Source organism: Podarcis liolepis (genome assembly GCF_965112155.1).
Source record: "Podarcis liolepis genome assembly, chromosome: 11".
Classification (NCBI taxonomy): Eukaryota; Metazoa; Chordata; class Lepidosauria; order Squamata; family Lacertidae; genus Podarcis; species Podarcis liolepis.
In genome coordinates this window covers 46161685-46185840 of record NC_139565.1, presented here as the reverse complement: position 1 = coordinate 46185840, position 24156 = coordinate 46161685, and the positions used below count along the sequence as shown (strand labels likewise).

Genomic DNA, 24156 nt, shown 5'->3' with positions numbered 1-24156 from the left:
TTGAGGCTTTGTTTGGCTGCTGGCTGAGTTTTCTGCCTTTGGCTCAGAGGGGCTCAGAAGTTGGACATACCTGTGTTCGGAAAATCCCTTATTTTGGCTGCTGATCCCTTATTTTTGAGGCTGCTGGTTCCTTATTTTCAAATCTGTAAGTTAACAGCTATGCCACCTCTCCAATTTGAAAATACGGAGGCGTGTCTTTTGGTCCCACCCTCTTGTGGGAATCGGCTGACTCTCGCAAGAGCACAGGACCAAAGAAATGGGACATTCCAGAATGCAATCAGAAGCCAGGATAGCTTCTGTAATTCCGGGGTGTCCCGGTCAAAATGGGGTAGTTGGGCGATATGTTTTGGTCTGATTCAGGAGAACTGCTCTTGTTATCCCAGTTACTTAAGACACTATTAAAATTGTTTTTTGGGTTCAACCTTTAAACTTTGAAGCAGCCCATTTTATCATGAGTTCCTGTCCTCCTGTATTGTCAGGTCATCTGAAGAGTCCTTGTTTTAAATCCCGTCTTGATTGGCTGTTAGAATAATCACAACAAGACACACAGTACAGTCGTACCTCGGAAGTTGAACGGAATCCGTTCTGGAAGTCCATTTGACTTCCAAAATGTTCGGAAACCAAGGCGCGGCTTCCGATTGGCTGCAGGAAGCTCCTGCAGCCAATTGGAAGCCACATCAGATGTTCAGGTCCCAAAGAACGCTCACAAACCGGAACACTCGCTTTTGGGTTTGTGGCATTCAGAAGCCAAAACGTTCAACTCGCAAGGCATTTGGGATCCAAGGTACCACTGTAATTAGAGGAGGTGGTAAGCCTCTTTCTTGGCTGTACTACATTAGATTGCAGGTAGGAACTTGCACAACTGAAAGTTCCTCCATGAAAAAAAATAGCCTGTTTATAGGAAACTAGATGTCAGAACTCGGCTTCTCCTTGACGTGACGGTTTTTTCTGTGTGCTTGGTTTTTGTACTGCATAATTTTCCATCTTGAACCCTCACATGCACATCTGAAGTTACCACTAAAGTTATCCACTTCCTTTTGCGATCAACTTTAGTGAATACTGGTTTAAGCACGGATCCATTCTTCTTTTCTGCCTGAGGAAAATCTTGCATTTTGCTAGGGATAGAATCGCTTGGGAACTTAAATTAACCATTTAAATTGTCTCTAGAGGATGGAAGGGAAATCAGATTCTGACTATATTCTCCAGTGTTGTATGAGAGGCTTTGTGTTGAGCAACTGAATTGGACTGTGCAGTATGTTTCGCCAGCTGCCTCATCAAAGGAGAAGTCTTCTAGTAGCACTGAATATGTGCGTGATCTACATAACAAATGGCTTTAAAGAACTTTTTTTGCTTTGCAAAGACTGCATTCTACAAGTTGTTTAATGCAAAGATGAAATCAATCCTTACTTCTGAGGAATTTGTAGCCTTGCAGCACTGTGGCACATTTCTTTGGTGATATTTAAGCAGCAGTATATAAGCAATATTGTTGTTGCAGCATTAAAAACTAGCACGTTTCCCTGTGTGTCATTTGGATGCTAACACACCCATGTCAGTGGTCCTTAAGATGTCATTTAGAGCTGGTGCAAGAGGGCTGTTTTCCAGGGAGATACAACTTTGTTCCTCATCACTCCTGGGCATCTGGGCTATTCACATTTTCTCATTCAGCGTAATTTTATACAAACACAATGCCATGTTATGTTAGGACTGGAGTAGCCAATGTTGTGCCCTCTAGAAACTGCTGTTCACCCCCCCCCCAAAAAAAAAGCCCTGTGCTAATGCACCCATGTATGATGACTTTATTTTGGGCCCAACCTAGCTATCACTTAGTGAGATATGTATCACAACTATCATTATACATATCTTAGCAACCTCCAGTCTGGACTACTGCAGCATATTCTACATGGGGCTTCCTTTGAAGATTGTTTGAAAAATTCTGTTCCATCAAACTCCCAACAGCTCTGACCATTTGCTGTGCAGGGCTATAGCTGATGGGAGTTATAGTCCAGTAGTTTCTGCAGGACTCTATATTGATTAGGGAGTTGGAGCAGGACTGGGAAGACCTGGACCCAACTCCCTACTCACACTTGTCACTTTGGAACAGTCACCACGACTCAGCCTAGCTCACCTCACAGGGTTGTTGTGAGAATAAGAGGAAGGATGAACCTTCTTATCTGTCCTGAGCTCCCTGGAGGAAGTAGGAAATGGAAATGTTCAAAAGCAGCCACATTTCTTTAAAAGGCTTTGCTTCCCCGGGACAACTTAAAGCTTGCTGTGAAGCAATGAGGCTCTAATTTTGAACACTTTCTTAAAGTGTGCCTCAAGTAACACCTTTTCAGGCTCGTTTTAATCCATTAAGCTGCCTGGCTGTTCTTCTGCTGAAGAAACAGGTTCTGTTGTGATCTATGAAAGCTTATACAGTACAGTGATACCTTGGTTTTCGAACGGCTTGGCTCCCAAACAAATCAGCTCCCGAATGCCGCAAACCCAGAAGTAAGTGTTCCGGTTTGCGAACGTTTTTTGGAAGCCAAACATCCAACGGGGCTTCCACGGCTTCCGATTGAGTGCAAGGTACCACTGAGAACAAGGTACCACTGTACTGGGAACAGGAAAGAGCTGGTCTGAAAAGGTGCTGTTGGGCTCATACTTCAAATAGGTGTTATGTACTGAAGTTCTCACCCTGGACCAGCAGGGGCATACTGTAGATAGTTCAGGTCCACATATGCAAATAAGGGATCGAAAGTGACATTCAGTGATGGGCTAGTTACAGAAAATGGTTACTGTTGTATTCTAGTGGAGCTCTATATAAGCAGGCTGGCTGAACCCTTCAGTTCAGTTCTGTTCTGGCCTGTGAATAAACAAGAGCTGTTTGAACAATCGCTGTGATATGTTCACCCACAACTTAACAATAACTATAATGTTAGACTTGCCTGGCTTTCCAAAGAGTTTTGAACTGGGACCATATATTGCATTGAGCAAGGACAGAAAGTCCAGCAAAACTGGCTGCAGCCACTATTTCACTTCTACACTGGAGCAAAAGAGACAACTTGGTGGGGAAAATAGCAATGATTCATGAAATAGTAAATTACCCAACCCATTTTGTTGGGAACCTCGTTTAAGGGCACAGTGATTTGGTTTCTGTGTGCCCCAGGAAAGGTCTTTACTAAAACACACTGAGCAATTTACTAGTTCATTAAAGCTCTTTAATATTTTTCAGCACCGTTTGCCACTTCTTTTGCTCTTTTGTATTTGGTGTTGCCCACTTCTCCATCACCCCAAACACACTTAGCGTATGAGCCAAGCAAAGGCTGATTGAACCTCAGGAGTGTGAGGAGGAACCACCAGAAATGCCCCATCAGAAGATCCCAGTGACTGAGGTGGAGCGTAAGAAACCAGGCAATCCTTAAGGCCTCAAGTTGTTTAGGGCTTTATGAATTTCCTGTGGTTGTGGCCTGATTATGGATCTCTCCCCCTAAGAATGTCTGCTCATCAGGCACCATCTCTTTTTGCATTTTTCTCACAGGCTTTGAAGGGTTAGCAGTAGTGATGATCACTTCTTGTTGTGTTTTGTTGACTGACTATTGTACACCTGGGCCATAATTTTTCTTATCTGACTGCTCTGTATAATTAAAATTGGTGGTTCTAATGGCTTTTATCTCCTGATTAAGTTACTGGCAGAGTTTCTGCTGTTGGTTTTATTACTCTGTTTTTATGAGTCTTGCAATCCACCCTGAATAATATTTGGTGGAAGGGCAGGGTTAAATATTTTTATTTTTTTAAATGCATACTGTTCAAGAATAGCATTTCACAGTCCAAACCATCTTCTGTTCCGATGTTTTTTTACACAGGTTATATTGCAAGGTTTTGAGACCACCCAGCTGTTTAAACTACAAAAAGTTGATTCTATTCCTCCAAGTATGGGTCCAGGGACTTTGCTGGCTGTTTTCCAGACTAAAATACAATTTAATGAACCCTTTTGCAACAGTCAACATGCCATGGGTAACTCTGAGGAATGTACCTGAAAGTTGGCCACTGAAGCATCAGTAATACAGTGGTACCTTGGGTTACATACGCTTCAGGTTACATACTCTTCAGGTTACAGAATCCGCTAACCCAGAAATAGTACCTCAGGTTAAGAACTTTGCTTCAGGATGAGAACAGAAATCGTGCGGCAGCAGCGGGAGGCCCCATTAGCTAAAGTGGTGCTTCAAGTTAAGAACAGTTTTACGTTAAGAACGGACCTCCAGAACAAATTAAGTACGTAACCAGAGGTACCACTGTACCTTAAAAAAACAGAGAATGCATTTAGCCGCTGTGATCATGAACAGCTTGCAAAATATAATTCTTAAAATGGTTCTCTAGGGATGTTTTCTTTCACTGCATCATCTTCTTTTTGATAGCTTGGATAAATGACTGTTGATTTGTCATTTAATGATATTGTTATCAATATTGTTGCCTGTTCCAGTAAAATGAATAGGTAGAAACTGGCTATTACCTTTATTTATTTTTATTACTGAAATTGGCCAGTTGGTGGTTTTTTGCTGCCTTCGATTAGTTATTAGTAGGGCTGGCCGATGTCTGGTTTTCAACATCGCAATATGTCACCAGCTAAATATCACAAGAAATTGATATATCACAGTATCTGAAATAAGAATGGAGCTATGTTGACATATTGGCTTCATGGTTTCCCCCACATGGTGATTTCTGCCGGCGTCTGCTCTTGTGATTCACTGCCCCCCCCCCCCCGCGAGAGGCAGCGGAGAAAACTGTGTAGGCAGAGTTAACAGGGGCTACAGGAATCGATAGAAGCATTGGCTGGTTTCATGGTTTTCCCCACATGGTTATTCTTGCTTAGCACACGTGCGCACACACATACACACACACATCATGATTTGCAATATATTTCCAGGTCAAAAATTATGAAACCAATATCACGAGATGGACTTCAACCCAGTTTTGGACAATATATTGATGTATCTGTTATGTACTGAAGTTCTCACCCTGGGCCAGCAGGGGGATACTGTAGATAGTTCAGGTCCACATATGCAAATAAGGGATCGAAAGTGACATTCAGTGATTGGATAGTTACAGAAAATGATTACTGTTGCGTTCTAGTGGAGCACTATATAAGCAGGCTGGCTGAACCCTTCAGTTCAGTTCTGTTCTGGCCTGTGAGTAAACAAGAGCTGTTTGAAGAATTGCTGTGTCGTCTGATATGTTCACCCACAACTTAACAATATCGCCCAGCCTGAATTATTAGTATGTTGCAATTGACTTGATTGCTGTTGAATGTTGATAGTAGTGATGTTGTCACTACCATATTTGCCACCGGCTGCAAATCACTTTGAGCAAAAAAAAAAGGGGGGGTAGACAAATAACCCTGACTTGACGATTTCACTTCTTTTTCTGACTTCTTTTTCAAGGAGGCAAAAGTATAAGCTTCAGTGTGTTGTGAAGGCTGTTCAAAATACTTTCTGGCTGTATTCCCCTGGACTGCCTTCACATAGACTTGGCAGAAAGCCTTCCTCATGTTTAGGATGGCTTTTTCCAGAAGTCACGTTAGACTTCTTTTCCTTTTAAGCGAGCTTTCAGTGAGAAAAGCTGAGCAACAGAGCATCTGCTTTGTACGCAGAAGGTTCCGGGTTCAAGCCTTGTCATCTCCATCCTAAGGGCTAGGCATGTGCATAGTCTGAAACCCTGGAGAGCTGCTGCCAGTCCGTGTAGACAGCACTGAGCTGACTTGGTAGACGGCAACTTCCTGTGTTCCTATGACTGAGGAAACAGACTGGTAATACTTTGGCCGTGTTTCCATTTTACAGGGGCACCGTGTTATAAAGGGGCTGTTAACTACTTCTGGCCTCTCTGAGCTTAATTTATAAGGTGCAGGGAAATGTTAATAAGTAAACGCATTTCCCGGGTTTGGGGAATCAACTTCTGCGGCATCCTAACAACCTCACTCGGAGACGGACCTCGCAGAAAGCGAATGTGAGGCGCTGTTTGTTCCCTTCCTTCCCTCAAGTGGGGTTTTGCCAATTACGGTTTTTATGAGCTGAAAGCTAGATGCTTGGAAACTGGCAAGGGAAAGGAAGAGGAAACAGGCCAGCTGGAGAGAATTTCTTTCATAAATCCTCACAGTTTCGCTTCCAACATGCATATCTCGTTGTTTATGAAGTATGAGCATAACACAGGATTCTGGTGCCTTTACGTTGTGTGACTAAGCAGTACTGTTTGGAGGCAGCCTTGTGAAAACAGACTGGGAATCAGCTTAAAATCCTTTGCATGGTAACTGGTGTTTTCTATAAACTCATTTTTTTTTTAAAAAAAAGAAAGAATTAGAATTAGAAATAAAAATAGAAAGTCCAGTTCAGCATATCCATCTTCAAATATCTATAGGGCTGTCAAATATCTATAGGGCTGTCAAATAACTATAGGGCTGTCAAATATCTATAGGGCTGTCAAATATCTATAGGGCTGTCAAATATCTATAGGTTCTGTCACATGGAAGATGGAGCAAGCTTTTTTTCCTCCCCTGCTCTGGAGGGTAGGACCTGAAGCAACAGAAGAAAGGAGATTCTGACTAAACATCAGGAAGAACTTACTGACAGCTGTTTGACAGTGGACAAACTCCCACGAGAGGTTGTGGACTCTCCTTCCTTGATGGTTTTTAAGTAGAAGTTGGGTGGCCACCTGCCATGGATGTTCTAGTTGAGATTCCTGCATTGCAGGGGGTTGAGCTAACTTATCCTCAGGGTCCCTTCCAACTCTACAAGTCTGTGATTCTGTTTTGTTTTTTAAATAACCATTATATATTCATTGTATGTATAATAAAATCCCCACAATCCACAGGCCAAAAGGAGGTGGTTGTAAAAAAAAATTAAATTGGTATAACTGAGATTCCTGACATTAAGATCATCCCTGTTTTGTTTTTGTACTAGTTCCCTTTGCACATTGTAAGGAGAGTGTCAAGTGCTTTGGAGGTAGTTTACAGGACGAGTGACTAGACCACGGTTGGACAACCTGTGACCTTCCAGATGTTGTTGAGCCATGGCTCCCATCACCCCTGACTATTGATCTCAGTGTCTGGGACTGATGGGAGTTGTTTGCCATACCTGGACTAGAAGTATAGGTATCCAGATGGTGACTAAGAGCGAATTTACTCTCCAGATTTTATTTGCTTTCACCAGGAACCCCTGGGAACTATAGTTCACTGAGCTCTCTCTGTGTCTGTCTCTCTCTCTCTCTCTCTCTCTCTCTCTGTGTGTGTGTGTGTGTGTATCTCTGGCAGAGAATTCCCAACACCATCACCAAACTACAATTCCATAAATTATTTGAGGGAAACCATGACATATGTCCCAAGCCAATCGCTGATTTAAGTTGGGGAGATCAAATCTGTTGCTCCACCTGCTTTTCACCTCTTGCCACACCAGTCACTGGCATGTGGCCCCCAGAAAATGCCCCACAAAGAAATGCTGCCCTTAGGTTGGCAGACGTTCCCCTCTCCCGGTGTCCATGATTTGGGCAGCTCCGTGTTTAAACGTGGTGGAACTGGCACCATTTGCCTCTTGCTGCAGCCTCAGCGTGGAAGATACATCTGCCATCTCTTCTATTCCGGTCGTAGTGCTAGAGAGTTTTGCTGAGCTTTGTCAGGGAGGGAGGGAGATGCTTTGCATATGGACAGTGCTCGGAAATTGCTTGCTCAGCAATATCTAAAAGAAGACGGGGCACTGGGAGTGGGCGCACACCTTGTGGCTGCTTTCTGCAGCCAGGTGAAGATCAATCTGTCAGCATTTCCCTGCTGTTCTAAGAATGTTACATCGTGTGCCCTTCGGCCTGTGCTGCTGGGACTCCATCCAGGTTTACTCCCTGGTTCGGTTTCCTAGCTCATATAACAAAGTGTGGGCCTTGCCAATATCCTAGGACCTACAGTAACCTAGAGCATCATTATATAAGCTGTTGTAATAATAGAAATAATGTCACAAGGGTGATTCCACACCCCGGCCCCTCTGTGTAAACATTAGGAATAAAAACTGTATGGTGACAAAAATTTTGGAAGTGATTTATTTATTTTTTGCATCTGGGGAAAATCTCTTTCCAGCCTTAATAGTTCAAACTCCGAGAAAGAAAGATGCAGACTGCAGCACATGTGACAATTATACCATAAAGGTGGAAAGATGTTGAACCAATACATAGGGAATGTAAGAAAGCAGCAATTTTGATTCCGACCTGTGTTTGACGCAATCAGCGCCGTTTCTCTTCCGCTGCAATTCGGTTTCTGCAAAATACTATGTTATTCATATCTCTCTGCCCACCATGTCTTTGTCCCTGTGTGTTCCACTCATGCCTGCCAGCCTTCACACATTCATAGAATTCATAGAATCGTAGAGTTCGAAAAGGCTTCTTGATCCCAGAACGTGTGGAAATAAATGCCAGAGCAAAATAAATGCTGAACATCTTTGCAATCTAAAATAACTCAAAAGCAATTTGTAATATCTGGAAGCGAAGTTTCACAGAAAAACACAATTGCAGTAAGTGCTGGAAAATTGTTTAGATGATTTCCAAACCATTTTCAGCCATTTTTGTAGTGCCATTGTTCCCTGTTAAGCACTGATAATGTTCACTCCTTTGACAGATTGCTTAGAATTGTGGCCTAATGTTCCTGAGCTGATTCAGAGCTATGCGAGATGTGCTAGTTTCAGGTTGGGTTTATATACTGCCTCATGCTGGCATCTGGCTTACTGCCATAGAAGTGGCAAGTGCCAAGTGCCAGGCCCTGAGGAAAGTGAAAGAGAAGTAATTGGCTTCCGCTGTCAGTGACAGGGGAGGAGATTGAAGGCTCATGGGTAGGAGGGAAGGGGTTTAGTGCGGAATTGTGTGCCAGCTGAGATTAGAAGGCCCATAGCTCAGTGGTAGAACATCTGCTTTGAATGCTGAAGGTCCTAGGTTCAATCCTCAGCATCTCTAGGTAAAACTTGGGAGTCCTCAGTCTGGAATCTTGGAGAGCGGCTGCCTGTCAGAGTAGACAATACTGAGACAGATGGACCCAATAGTCTGAATCAGTACGGCAGCTTCCCAGGTTCCTAAAATCCAAGCCACGGAAGAATACATGTGCCGCCTTGTATTTGAGGTGAGCATCATATGTGTGGCAGTAAACAGTTTTGAACTGTCCCCATTTGAATGGTATTACAGTGGTACCTCGGGTTACATACGCTTCAGGTTACAGACGCTTCAGGTTACAGACTCCGCTAACCCAGAAATAGTACCTTGGGTTAAGAACTTTGCTTCAGGATGAGAACAGAAATTGTGCAGCAGCAGCAGGAGGCCCTATTAGCTAAAGTGGTGCTTCAGGTTAAGAACAGTTTCAGGTTAAGAACAGACCTCCAGAACGAATTAAGTACTTAACCTGAAGTAGCACTGTATAGCCATTCATCAATCCTCCAACCATTCATGCAATTGATCAGTAGCATCATAAAATGCATTTTTGAGAAACTGAATATGTCCAACCCCCTCACGCACTTTGTGACAAAGCAGGGCAGAGGTTGCACATGTAAACTCTGCACTGCAACATAAAAAAGCCTGTGAGAGCTTCAGATGTTGAAGAAGTGTGTGCATCTCACCTCCACAAGTGCCTTTTCCTTTCTTAATTGTAGAAGAGCAGTAAGTGGAAGTGCAAATGAGTATGGGTGGTGGTCGTATATGCAAAGACTATCCCGTATTACTGATGGGCTGGTATGTCTTAAACCAGGGTTTCCCTAGCATTGTATAGATCAGGGTTTCCCAAACTAGGGTCTCCAGCTATTGTTGGACTACAATTCCCATCACCCCTAGGTAGCAGGACCAGTGGTCGGGGATGATGGGAACTGTAGTCCCAAAAAAGCTGGAGACTCAAGTTTGGGAATAGATCACAGGAGACAGGTGAAAGCAGCAGTAAGATCATAGGAAGCTGCCTTATCCTGACTCAGACCATTGGCCTACAGTATGTAGCTCAGTATGGTCTACACTGACTGGCAGAGGTTCTCCAGTGTTTCAGAAAAGGGGACTCTCCCAACTCTAGCTGGAGGTGCCATGGGTTTAACCTGGGACATGCAAAGCCATATCTCTACTGCTAAACTGCATATGGACCTTTCCCACCAATAAATCACTTGTTTACTCCTTGGTTTACAAATCAGGATGAAGGCTTAAGCTCACAGCATTCATTATCCCACATTGTACGTGCTGTTCCTTCCGGTTAATTAAATCACTGGCTAATGTGATGCTCTGTTTAATCTGAAAACTTCATAGTCTTTTGTGCTAATAAGACCATCGCTTCTCTGTTGATGCCGCCTGCAACATCGGGCGGATGCCATACATGAGGGCAGCCTTGACCAGCCTTGCATTCTCTGGGTGTTTTGGACCACATCTGGGGCAGAAGGGAGTTGTGCTCCAAAGCAACAGGTTTGCCGCTCTATCATATGTTTTCTTCTCAAGGCTGTCTTTCAAGGCCAAAAAGCGATAGAATGAATCCAAGCCAAAAAGAGAAGCAGCAAGAAAAGGTCCTTAAAACTAAAACGCAAAGAGAAAGCAAGGAAGTGTGTGTCAGGGGAGAGAACAACATAGTTAGAAAGATCAATATAGGATAGGCTACAATTGCGACTCATTTCTGCTCCCACAAATTGTTTCTGGCTGCAAAACGGTGCAAAGTGGATTGCATCTGGCACCTTGTTTGAAAAAGCCCAAACCTTAACACAAAATACCCTCTTGAAGGTGCTTACCAAAGGAAGGTTAACAAAGTGAATGTAGCTCCTTATGCCATGGACATTTTTTGTTTCCTGGGAATTGGTGGGCATGAAGTTGCCCTTTTGGCAGTATGTGTTAAGAACACACACACACATCCCGACAAAGACCCGGTACAGACAGCCATTCATAAAGAATTGGAAGCCAACAGACTGGAACTGAACTTCGCAAACTCTTAAAGTGCTTGTTTTCTCAAGATCTTGGAATCCTCATAGGTGGGAGATCAGTGGAAACCCGTTGAAACAGGTTAAAAACTTCAAATACCTAGGCATCCACTTCCAATATAACACTTCTTGAAAATATCATTGTAAGCTCGCACTTAATGGAGAGGATCCTCTTACTCTGGCTATCACCCATTTCTTCTTTAACAGAGGGAATCCGTTCATCCCAGCTGCGCTAAAGGTCTTTAACGCCAAAGTAGCCCCAAAACTCCTATATCGCATCCCATTATGGATTGGTGCAGTTAACCAATCGTCAGAACGCATCCAATCCAAATTTCTGCACAAAATCCTGAGGCTGCCAAATATGTGTGCCATATGCAACCATGTGTCTGGAAACTGGTCAAGGGCTGCTGGAAACCAAAGCGTGGCTCACCACTGTAAAATTCTGACTCCGCCTACATTTAATGTCCTATCAGTCTTCTTTAACTTTCCACATGCTGGCAGAACCCCACCACTCCAAATGGCTAGCTTGCATTGAGAGCAAAATCAGAACCTGTGGCCTATCACTCGAGTCACCGCTTATGTTCCCACAGTTGGAAGCATTCCGGACAATCAAGTGCAGAATCCTTGAGATTGAATTCCAAGCCCTTTGCAGTGCAGCCAATAAAACCTGTTCCCCATTGGGATTGGGAATTCCACCCTCGTTTGGCCAGGACACTCCATATTTACACCAGCTTTATGATCGCCACCTACGCAGAGCTCTTTCCCTCGCAAGCTTTAACGTCTTACCGTCTGCAGTTTTGCAAGAGTTTTTGATTCTTGGAAATCCCATACTCTGAAAGATACTGCCCTTGTGGCACAAAACAGGTCGAATCCATCACACACATTTTAATTTATTGCTCATATTATGCAAAAATATATGATAAGTATTTGGCCCCCTTTTTGAAGGAGAGGATTTATTGCACTGAATATTCCAGGGTGTCTTACCTGCTGAACAATTGTAGTAATGACGTTGTGGAAAATGTGGCAAGATTTTTGAGTGATGCTATGAAATTACATCCCCATAGGTCCTAAGAGCCATTTTCGTACCTCACGATTTCTGGACAGTTTTATCCTAAAGTATCTCCTACTATCAAAATAAAAAAAAATCCTTCCAGTAGCACCTTTAAGACCAACTAAGTTAGTTCTTGGTATGAGCTTTCGTGTGCAAGCACACTTCTTCAGATACACTGAAACAGAAGTTGCCAGGTCCTTCTATATAGATCTGGCAACTTCTGTTTCAGTGTATCTGAAGAAGTGTGCTTGCACACGAAAGCTCATACCAAGAACTAACTTAGTTGGTCTTAAAGGTGCTACTGGAAGGATTTTTTTTATTTTGACTATGGCAGACCAACACGGCTACCTATCTGTAACTATCTCCTACTATGTTTCGTTAACCGTGTCGTGTTCTGATCCGTGTATACGATGCACTTTTTCTTTGCCAATAAAGGAGATTGATTGATTGAAGCTGATTGAATTGGAAGCAATTTCCCCCTTTGAAGCTCCATCCATGCCACTAAAATCTCATCTAGCAATGGTAGATTGATAGCTGTGCAAATAATCGGAGGTGGCTGCGGGGAGAGATTTGTTGAATGAGATCAAACCTTTTCAAATTGCAGCCCTAGGCCTAGGCACAGGTTCTGTGAGACATCGAGACAAACAAAGCCCATCAGCCGTGCAAGGTGACATTTTGAGCCACAAATAAGCCTCCTAATTTTATTCCCTGTATGAGGCAATCATTTGGTGCGCCACAATGCATGGCTGGTAGATGGCATTCAGCTTGGGGAGTCACAAATCTTGCAAATCTGCCTTCACCGTACACCAGTTAACGGAGCGTTAATACTGACAAGAGAGGATCATAAGCAGCTCCTGGTCTGGTCAATATGCTCCTGGTGTGGGGTTGTGAGGGGTGCTCAACTACGCTCTGTGTGTGTGATGGAGAGAGATGCACTTGGACAGAAAGAAGGGGAGAGATGTATGTGTGGTCTGTGTGAGAGAGGGGGAGATGCGTTTGGGCAAAGGACAGTGATACATGTGAGAAAGATAAAGGAGAAGGAAGTATATTTGTGGGTGGGTGGTCTCTGCGAGTGGACTGCGAGAAAGAGGGAGTAATGCACATGTTCAGAGAGAGAGGGGACAGATGTGTGGCTGGGTGTAAGTGCAGTGTATGAGCATGCATGAGAGAGAGATGCATGTCTCGTATATGCGCAGGGCATACATGAGTATGCTGTGTGTGCAAGGGACAATAAGTATGGTGTGGCCACCTTGTGCCTTTTTTCCAGTGTCAATACTAGACAGTAACTGCATTGTTGTGTGTGTGAGAGAGAAACAGAGACAGAGAGGAATCAATATTGGGTGAGCTTCATAATCAGGACCAGCATAGTCCTGAATAATCACTGTAAGCATCAGGTTGTCCGTTGAGAGGTGGGGAGAGGCAGCAATGACTCTCACTCTTTCTCTCTAATTCTGGGTTATGGCATGCCCCCCCCAGCAGTTATGTTATGTGATGCCACACCACCATGGCATCCATTTTGCGACTGGTCCCTGCAGCACTTCCTTACCATTCGAAATGTGCTTGCTGCTCCAAAAAGGTTGCTAATCATAGAATCATAGAGTTGGAATAGACCACAAGGGCCATCGAGTCCGACCCCCTGCCAAGCAGGAAACACCATCAGAGCACTCCTGACATATGGTTGTCAAGCCTCTGCTTAAAGACCTCCAAAGTAGGAGACTCCACCACACTCCTTGGCAGCAAATTCCACTGTCAAACAGCTCTTACTGTCAGGAAGTTCTTCCTAATGTTTAGGTGGAATCTTCTTTCTTGTAGTTTGGATCCATTGCTCCGTGCCCGCTTCTCTGGAGCAGCAGAAAACAACCTTTCTCCCTCCTCTATATGACATCCTTTTATATATTTGAACATGGCTATCATATCACCCCTTAACCTCCTCTTCTCCAGGCTAAACATGCCCAGCTCCCTTAGCCGTTCCTCATAAGGCATCGTTTTCAGACCTTTGACCATTTTGGTTGCCCTCCTCTGGACACGTTCCAGTTTGTCAGTGTCCTTCTTGAACTGTGGTGCCCAGAACTGGACACAGTACTCCAGGTGAGGTCTGACCAGAGCAGAATACAGTGGCACTATTACTTCCCTTGATCTAGATGCTATACTCCTATTGATGCAGCCCAGAATTGCATTGGCTTTTTTTAGCTGCCACGTCACACTGTTGGCTCATGTCAAGTTTGTGGTCAACCAAGACTCCTAGATCCTTTTCACATGTACTGCTCTCAAGCCTGGAGTCACCCATCTTGTATTTGTGCCTCTCATTTTTTTTGCCCAAGTGCAATACTTTACATTTCTCCCTGTTAAAGTTCATCTTGTTTGTTTTGGCCCAGTTCTCTAATCTGTCAAGGTCGTTTTGAAGTGTGATCCTGTCCTCTGGGGTGTTAGCCACCCCTCCCAGTTTGGTGTCATCTGCAAATTTGATCAGGATGCCCTTGAGTCCATCATCCAAGTCGTTGATAAAGATGTTGAATAAGACCGGGCCCAAGACAGAACCCTGTGGCACCCCACTAGTCACTCTTCTCCAAGATGAAGAGGAACCATTGATGAGCACCCTTTGGGTTCAGTCAGTCAGCCAGTTACAAATCCACTGAGTGATAGCATAGTCAAGACCGCATTTTACCAGCTTCTTTACAAGGATATCATGGGGCACCTTGTCAAATGCCTTGCTGAAATCAAGGTAGGCTACATCCACTGCGTTCCCTTCATCTACCAGGCTTGTAATTCTGTCAAAAAACGAGATCAGGTTAGTCTGACATGACTTATTTTTCAGAAATCCATGCTGACTATTGGTGATCACCCCTGAGTCTGAAACCAAACAAGGAAATTCTGCCAGCTGTGTGGCTTCAGCAGTCACTGTAATACTGTGACCCTCAAGGGGAGCAACAAAGCTCAAGAAAAACAGCTGGAAGTGAGGCTGGCCTGAATTTTGCATACTCGTTTGAATTAGGCAGCCTGTTCTTTGGCTGTTGGCTTCCACTCTTGCCTCTGACATTGTTGTCCAAAGGTCCCATTATCTGAGAACGTTGATCATCCTTCTAATTGTTCTAAACAAAATCATGCTAGGAGAGGTCAGCATGACCCAGTTAATTACATATATGGATTTCCCCCCCCCCCTTAAATGACTGTGATAACAGTTTCCAATCCCAGCCTTTTCCTGTGTATAAAACTTATCTTTGGATTTCAGTCTTCCCTTTCACATAACTAGTTCGTGCCAGGGACAAAGAAACAAGGGGATCCGTGCCAAAGAAATAATATATCTATGTGCTCATAATAACTGGAACTATCATGAGAAGGCTTGGTTCACAGAAATCTTGAAGTTAAGTGGTTTGTGTCCAGAGTTTCCCCCTTACCCTGGTTACACCATATACAGCACGGAACAGAGAAAGCTGCCTTATTCGAAGTCAGGTCATCGATTTATCCATCCCTATACCAGCTTCTCATACTGCTTCTCATACTGCTAACTTTTGAAGGTCCTTCCCAATCCAGCTACCTCCATTTTTTAAAAAAACTGGAGATTCAAGATGTCTTCTGCACCGAGTTTTCATTTCCCCATGATGTAAAAGTTGGGGTTTCCAAACCCTTCGAGCCTTGTGCTATTTAGACATCAACAAATGAACCACAGCCTCAGTCTCTTGTCTAGGGTCAATATCTTATAAGAAATCCTGACAACAGCAACTCTTGGTATCATGTGGTACCTGCTTATCTGGCTTATCAGCTCAATCCTGCCTAGGTTCTGGCTCGAGAATTCTTGAACTTACATCAGATCTGGTTTACCGTAACCACACCCATCATTGGGAATAAGGCAGAGGGTTTTCTGTAGCCTCCATAGCTGCTTGTATTTTTAACGGCCGGGTTTCTTGTGCCTTTTTCTCACCAGCTCAAACGTTCATTTTGCTCACTGTTTCGGATAGCTTGCAGTTCAGGGTTCCCTTCTCTTTGTAAAGCGCTTTTAAAGTTTTATCTTTTTGCAAATCACTTTGTGATTTTATTACAACCAAATAAACCAATTCACAATGTTACTTTGGACTGTTTGCTTGGCTTTCATTTGATATGTCTATATAATCACAGTAAGAAAGCCAGTTGCATTAACAAATATTTACCTTAGATTAAATCTTTTTGGGGCTGGGAGGGAGACTTAAAGTTTCTCTTTCGTGTGTGCACTTGTGAGATCTGTTGTCATCTGGGTCCCCAAAACATGAGGCAGGAGTTTTGTTGGTAGTTGCTACAGTAGTTTTGTTGATACGCTGAAATCTTCCAAGCCAAAATAGAACAAATTGGAACTACAGTGGTACCTCTGGTTACGTACTTAATTCGTTCCGGAGGTCTGTTCTTAACCTGAAACTGTTCTTAACCTTAAGCACCACTTTAGCTAATGGGGCCTCCTGCTGCTGCCGCGCTGCCGGAGCACGATTTCTGTTCTCATCCTGAAGCAAAGTTCTTAACCCGAGGTACTATTTCTGGGTTAGTGGAGTCTGTAACCTGAAGTGTATGTAGCCCGAGGTACCACTGTAAGTAACTACCGGCCAGTTGCCAATCTATCCTTCTTGGGCAAGGTTCTTGAATGGGCAGTCACGCGCCAGATCTAGTCACTCTTGGAGGAAACTTATTTTCTAGATCCATTTCAGTTGGGGTTGAGGCCCAGTTTTGGCACAGAAACTGCTTTGGTGATGACCTTGGAAATTAGTGAGCCTAAATATTTAGCTTCATGAGCTCTGGAGAAAACAGAATAAATTCGGAACTGCTTTGTTGGGAAAAGTTGTGCCATCAATCCAAGATCTGGAGAGGAACTCTAAGCAGATTTGGTATCATCATATTACCATTGAAGCATTTTCCAAGTCTCTAAATGTGTGTGTGTGTGTGTGTGTGTGTGTGAGTGTGTGTGTGTGTGTGTGTGTGTGTGTGAGAGAGAGAGAGAGAGAGAGAGAGAGAGAGATTGTGTTAAAAATTCCAGGTGTTTGCCAAAGCTCAAAACCGTGGGGTTTGGCCTGTGACTTCCTGATCCGCCTTGACAAAATGAGGACAAAATATATTAGCCGCCCTTGGGCAAATGGCCCAGCTAACATACCACAGCAAGTGATTTAATCTACACAAGGCTGCCCTTGTGGCAGGAAGGCCACAGACACCTATCGGCTGGCTGGCCTAGAATGTTCAGTTGCCTGGTTTGAAGTTACGAAAGACTGTGATGAAAACCATTTGCATCACGAAAGAGCCACTTGGTTTGGTGAACATACCATACCTGTGCTAAACAATTATTAATCCCCTGGTGCATGCTTCTGCTTCTGCTTGTCATCTCCCTCTCCACAAGGTACGGTATATTTGTGTCCCCTGCCCCATGTTATGGCAACCGTTGCAAATATTTGCTGCCACCTAGTGTAGCTGGGTATAATACTGTACCGTAGCATCGATTAACATGCATAGGGACATAAGAAGCTGCCTGATACCAAAAAATCAGGGCATTTCTCCATCTAGTTCACAGTGGCTCTGTGAGAGCAGTGGCTCTCCTTCAGGCAGAATTCTCTCCCAGCCTTACCTGCAGGTTGTTGTTTAGTCGTTTAGTCGTGTCCGACTCTTCGTGACCCCATGGACCAGAGCACGCCAGGCACTCCTGTCTTCCACTGCTTCCTGCAGTTTGGTCAAACTCATGCTGGTATCTTCGAGAACACTGTCCAACCATCTTGTCCTCTGTTGTCCCCTTCTCCTTGTGCCCTCCATCTTTCCCAACATCAGGGTCTTTTCCAGGGAGTCTTCTCTTCTCATGAGGTAGCCAAAGTATTGGAGCCTCAGCTTCAGGATCTGTCCTTCCAGTGAGCACTCAGGGCTGATTTCCTTAAGAATGGATACGTTTGATCTTCTTGCAGTCCATGGGACTCTCAGGAGTCTCCTCCAGCACCATAATTCAAAAGCATCAATTCTTCGGCGATCAGCCTTCTTTATGGTCCAGCTCTCACTTCCCTACATCACTACGGAGAAAACCATAGCTTTAACTATATCGACTAAACCTTTGGCATGCATTGCAAATACTCTACCACTGAGCAGTGGCCCCTCAGTTTCAAACCTGCCTGCTACCACTCCAAGGTTAGTTATTTGGTTGGTATTTTTACTACCCTCAGTGAATTAAAATTTCCTTGATAAATTCACACACACACACATCTTAGTGCATGCTAAACTCAAGTAGAATAACAATAGAATATCAAAAGTACAGGAGACTCCCCATTTACTCAGGGTTTTGTGGAGCCCTGCATACAGAAGTGAAATGTGCTTAAATGGGGGGGGGGTCCCTCTGCACCTCCAGCTTGTGGGGTCTTCCCCAGAACCCAAAGAGGACATCCTCTTTCGGCTCCAGAGAGTCTCCTCATGAGCAGGAGGTTGAACGCTCGTATTAAGAGTTGACCAGGGTAGTATGCAGGCCAATTCTCTACCCCTCTTTGGGTCAAATTACACCATGAATACTATTCACAATACTATTAATACACAATTAGCAACTACATCTGGGGGTTTTTTAACTGAGGTCCATGATTCACAGTTGCATAAACTGATGCAGAAAGAAAGGCTATGGAAAACAGAGCTACAGGAAACGGCTGTGTTTTTCCATCCATATTCTTTTCTTTTTACCATTTTCCTGCCATTTCTCTTCTGTGTATCACAAAATGGCGGAGGACTATTTTCCCTCCAGATGTAATTGGTTTACAGCTCCCTGCAACCAACAAGAGCAATGGTCAGGGATGGCAGAAGTTGTGTTCCAGCAAATATTCTGGCCGTCCGCAGATTAACTGCCAATGGCCTAGGGTACTGGTCTTCAACTGGTGGATCCCCTTGAAGCAAGGAAGGTTGCAACAGGAGTACTTCCATGAGGCAAATGTACAGTAAAGAGTTAAGAAATACATCACCAAATGCATGTTTGGGTCTGAGAAGGTTGACGATACCTGCTCTAGAGGTAACAGGAGGGTTAATTGATTGACTGCACTATGTGAAAACTTAAGAGGCAACCTGCATTGGCGTGTGGGAATCAAAAGTGAAATAAGGCTTTACAGTGGTACCTCTGGTTACGAACTTAATTTGTTCTGGAGGTCTGTTCTTAAGCTGAAACTGTTCTTATCCTGAGGTGCACTTTCGCTAATGGGGCCTCCCGCTGTGTGTGCGCCTCTGGCACGCGATTTCCGCTCACATCCCGGGGAAAGGTTCACAACCAGAAGCAGCTACTTCCGGGTTAGCGGAGCTCTTAACCCGAAGCGTGTGTAACCAGAAGTGTTCGTAACCAGGGGTACCACTGTATTTGCAAAGTGCCATCTAATGGCACCACGTCTGGCACCATATCATAGGACATACAGAGTGCAACAGCATTCCAGTTGGGAAGGGTTAAAAAGATGTAAATGAATAAATAAAAATAGTCTGGGAAAAGCAAAGCAAAAGGACAGCTTTTTCCAGGACCTCTCTGGTGTGCTGCCACTTACAAATTAAGGCTGCTCAGAATGTCCCCGGGGGATTAGAGGCTTATGTAGCCATTGTGATCCCAAGGACAGAATCCCGGCAAAAACCATCAGCGCCTGCTTCTTTGTTGTTGTTCTTGTTTATTATGGCCATGGGTTTTAGCTGCGGCCTGCACTCTGGACAAGCTGCAAAGCAGCTGGTTCCAGTTCAGTAGCACCGAATAATTGTGCATTTAGCCAACATAATTCAGAAAGCAAGTGTGTCACCTTCTCTCTGAAGGTTATCTTGGGATCATCGCTGTGTTCTTTTCCACTCCTTGGCAATTATGGCATAGCCAACCCTAACATAACACTATAAAACCGTGACACTGCAGCTCTGTGAAACCAGGCCAGCACAGCATGAAACTTGGGAAGCCAAACGCAATCTACAGTACAGAAGTTGACAGCAGGAGTCCTAAACTTCCTCTACAGTAGAGGCAGACTGAATATTACTTGAGAGGGAGCTTCATAGGTGAGGTGACACCAGTGAGAATGCCCTGTCTCATGTCACCACCCAGGACCCGTCCAGATGTCCTTTCCTTGGCCATTTGTCATGGTTTGTGCTCATGCTGCTTCAGACAGTAATAAGGTGCCCCTTCAGACAGTAATAAGGTGGTGGCATTTGTGGAAGCATCACAGAATGAATCTACCACTAATGTACTATTGTTGTGTTAAGTACAGAATAAACCTAAAATAAAAAATAAGTCTGGAGGGTGGGTCTGACAAGAAAGCCCTGAATGGGGAAAGGCAATAAAAGGTTGAGAAACACTTCACTGCAAATATAAGGCTGTGAATTTTTTTAAGGTGCTGGTTTATTTAAATATAGCATTGTACGTTACAGTTCTTCCCATGTGAGCTGTCTGGTGAGGGCTTTGTCCTGAAAGCCAGCCTAGAAATATTTAAACTCAGGAACAGGGGGCGGCGTTGTATAGAACATCATCCCACAACCTGGTTGCCTCCAGATATTGTTGGACTGCATCTCCCGACAGCCTCAGCCAATATGACCAACGGTCAGGCATGATGAGAACTACAGTCAAAGCATATGGAGGAAACCTCGTGGGGGCAGCTGGTATGAGAGGTGGAATCTTTTGAGCAAGGGTGGGCAACATTTTTTGAGGCTGAGCCGGTCCTCTCCCTGGCAGACCTCTCGGTGGGCCGGAGCATGCACACCCGTGTGTGCGCTCAAGCTATTTCCGGCACTCTTCCGGGTCGGACGAGCACCGGAAATAGCGTATGCGCACGGGCGCTCCTCCATCCCAGAAGTGCGCCAGAAATAGGGTGCACACACACTATTTCCAGCGCTCTTCTGACCCGGAAGTCGGTCCCCGCAGAGAGAATAAAAATGACGCAGTGAAAAAAAAGCACAGAATCCCCACACAGATCCACAGAACGGCTGTGGGCTGGTTCCAGGAAGCTCATGGGCCGGAACCAGCTCATGTGCCTTAGGTTGCTGACCTCTGGTTTTGAGCATCTGCAAATGTCACAGTCGATATGCTACAAAGCAGGTATATTTGTGGCTATGCCTGTTTGTGGTGCCAATATGTGAGGGGAATGACAAGGCACGGGGATATAAATTTTAGTTTGGAGTCTGCGTTGCTATTTTAATCCCTCGATTGCTGTATTTGATCTCTTTGAAAACATACTCACTCTTTCCTTTTCTTTCTCCCTCTCCCCTTTTTACATACAGATTTGTCAGGAAAACCACACTTCATTAAGTGCCGGTCACCTGAACTGGAAACCTTTTCATGTTACTGGAAGGATGGCAACTTTTCCCATTTAACAGCTGCCGGAGCCGTGAAATTGGTGTATGCAAAAAGGAACCTAGAAAAGTACGGAGGAATTGCTGTCTAAAATGTGTGTTCCATGTTATAGCACCGGAAATGAGTATCTGGATGAAGGTTATGAAACTGGGGGGGGGGGGCAGTTCCTCACACCATAACCTATGCCATTCATGGATCTCCAAGACCCTGAATCTCATGAGGTCAGTATGGAAAAGTACAGACGACAATAATTACAGTATTAACAGTGACCATTCACAAAAAACAGGCACATTGATAACAGGGACCCTGCCATCAGTAAGCAAATTAATACACATAGCTGTAATGTGAAAACACTGAATTATCAATACATCCACTACATGTGTTAATAAGGTTTCAAGGGTTTGGGGTTGTTGCTGGGTTTTTTTGTGGTTGTTATTTTTGCAAAGTCACATACAGGTGGTCTTCTGCTTTTATCAATCAACCAGTCTGCTCCAAACCCTACGTAGCCACTCTTTTCCCTAAAAGGGGCGGGGAGAAGAGGATGCTCATAATATCCTTATTTTTTCACAGTTCTTTCTTCCTATCCTTCTAGGCTGGGCAAATGGAAAGAATGTCCTGATTATGTAACCGCCGGTGAAAACAGCTGTTATTTCAACAAAACCTACACCTCCATTTGGGTTCCTTATTGTGTCAGGCTGGTTAATGGAAGCAAGATGTATGACGAATTATGTTTCCGTGTGGAGGACCTAGGTATGTTTCTGCTACGTGCTTCCATTGCAGCCATGTAACCAAAGGTTAATTTGTTGCCTCAGGAAGCTGATTTTGAGCATCGCCTAAGGGCAGCTGTTTTATTGAATTTCTTGTTATTTTAGTTATTGGAACTTTGGGATCTGGGGATGGGAGTCATACTCCGAAACATCTAGAAGGCACCAGCTTGTCACAGTACTCCAGATACAACTGCAGCATACATCACCATGGCCAGATCCAGCATGGTTTGCCACAGTGGCCTTAGTTAAGCAAAAGTACACCTGGGAATCCAGATCTAGGCATTTTCTCAAATCCTAAACCTGAGTCTTTCAGGGCTGTACAGTCCGGTTCCAAACTAGTTGAACTCTTATTCACTGACACGTCTTTCTACTGACCAGGAGCTCCTCTGGCTTGTCCGGGGTGTTCAGATGATCCCTTCGCACATTCACTGAACACCTGGAAACAGGGGTTAGGGTTTAGTCCAGGGGTCAGCAAACTTTTTCAGCAAGGCACCGGTCCACTGTCCCTCAGACCTTGTGGCGGGTGGATTATATTTGGGGGGGGGATGAACAAATGCCTATGCCCCACAAATAACCCAGAGATGCATTTTAAATAAAAGGACACATTCTACTCATGTAAAAACATGCTGATTCCTGGACCGTCTGTGGGCCAGATTTAGAAGATGATTGGGCCAGATGTGGCCCCTGGGCCTTAGTTTACCTACCCATGGTTTAGTCCATTGGCCACATCCATAAATACAGTGGTGCCTCGCAAGACGAAAATAATCCGTTCCGCGAGTCTCTTCGTCTAGCGGTTTTTTCGTCTTGCGAAGCAACCCTATTAGCAGCTTAGCGGATTAGCGCTATTAGCGGTTTAGCGGATTAGCGGCTATTAAAGGCTTAGCGGCTTAGTGGCTAAAAGGCTATTAGCGGCTTAGCGGCTTAGAAAAAAGGGGGGGAAGCGGAACAAAATCGGAACACTCGCAAGACGTTTTCGTCTTGCGAAGCAAGCCCATAGGGAAATTCGTCTTGCGAAGCAGCTCAAAAACGGAAAACCCTTTCGTCTAGCGGGTTTTCCGTCTTGCGAGGCATTCGTCTTGCGGGGCACCACTGTATGTACCTGTGTAGGCAGTCTCTTTTGAAGATCCCACTTGCATGAAGAAGATCCTGTGTACAGGCATCTGTACTTACATAGGGGCCAGTGTTTGGAATTAGCCAGATCCCAGGTGCATTACACACCTGGCTATCGACCACTTGTGATCAAGTGAAGATGCCTGGGTGCCAGGATGTGCATGCCTAGGGATCATTGGATCGTGACTGTTTTCACACCCTGGTACCACATTCTGTAGAATTCTATCAGTTATCTGCACAACTGGAAACAAAATGCTTCTTTTGTGCAGAAGCAGTGAACGACGTTATAGTTAATTGTTGTAGCTTGTCTTTGCTTGCCCCACCCCACTGCCCCGCTCACAGTTGTGAAGACTATTCCTATGTTATTGAATGGTCCGTGTCACCATTAAGAAAAAGAGGTAGGAATAGGCCAATATATATGTGGACTGTCCCTGAATAAAGTGGCTTTTCTTCTTTAGGTTTTCAAATTTCTTAACTTAGGTTGTCATCTGAACCAGCCAGATTTTTAACATGGGAATCAATCACTGTCAGTCCATCATTTGAAAAATAAAACTTTAGCGCCATCTTTCCCCTAAATGGCAACTAGACATTCTGTATTGGCAACTGCAACCTTGGTTTAAGGCAGGGGTCTGCAACCTTTAAGACAAAAAGAGCCACTTGGACCCGTTTCCGAAGAAAAAAAAACTGGGAGCCGCAGAACCATTGCGACATTTAAAACAAATATATCTCCGGAGCCGCGATCTGACAGCGGGCGGGAAGGTGACGTCGGGACGGTGCGTGACTAATGCACGCACTGCCCCCATGCGATGTCACAGCCAGTACAGCGCCCGCCACAGTGGGGAGTGTCGGGGCACACAATGCGCCTCCTCCCCTCACTAGTATCCGCCCCGGAGCCACGGCAAAGGTGTAAAAGAGCCGCGGGTTGCAGACCCCTGGTTCAAGGAGCCATTTGGTGCCTAGTTTAAATATCTTAAGTTTCTAACACTGAACAAGTGTCCATTGGGGGGGGGGGAAGGCCAGCAGCCA

General features: G+C 44.5%; 1 protein-coding gene across 4 annotated transcripts in view; it reads left to right on the top strand.

Moving 5' to 3' along the window:
* The window catches only part of GHR (growth hormone receptor), a 108491-nt gene that overhangs the window by 71599 nt on the left and 12736 nt on the right, over positions 1-24156 (top strand). For all 4 annotated transcript variants that reach the window (XM_083466004.1, XM_083466002.1, XM_083466005.1 and 1 more), the window contains exons 3-4: positions 21181-21322; positions 21846-22003. In XM_083466004.1, the coding sequence (XP_083322130.1) occupies positions 21181-21322; positions 21846-22003 (300 nt within the window). The remainder of the gene's footprint in view (positions 1-21180; positions 21323-21845; positions 22004-24156) is intronic.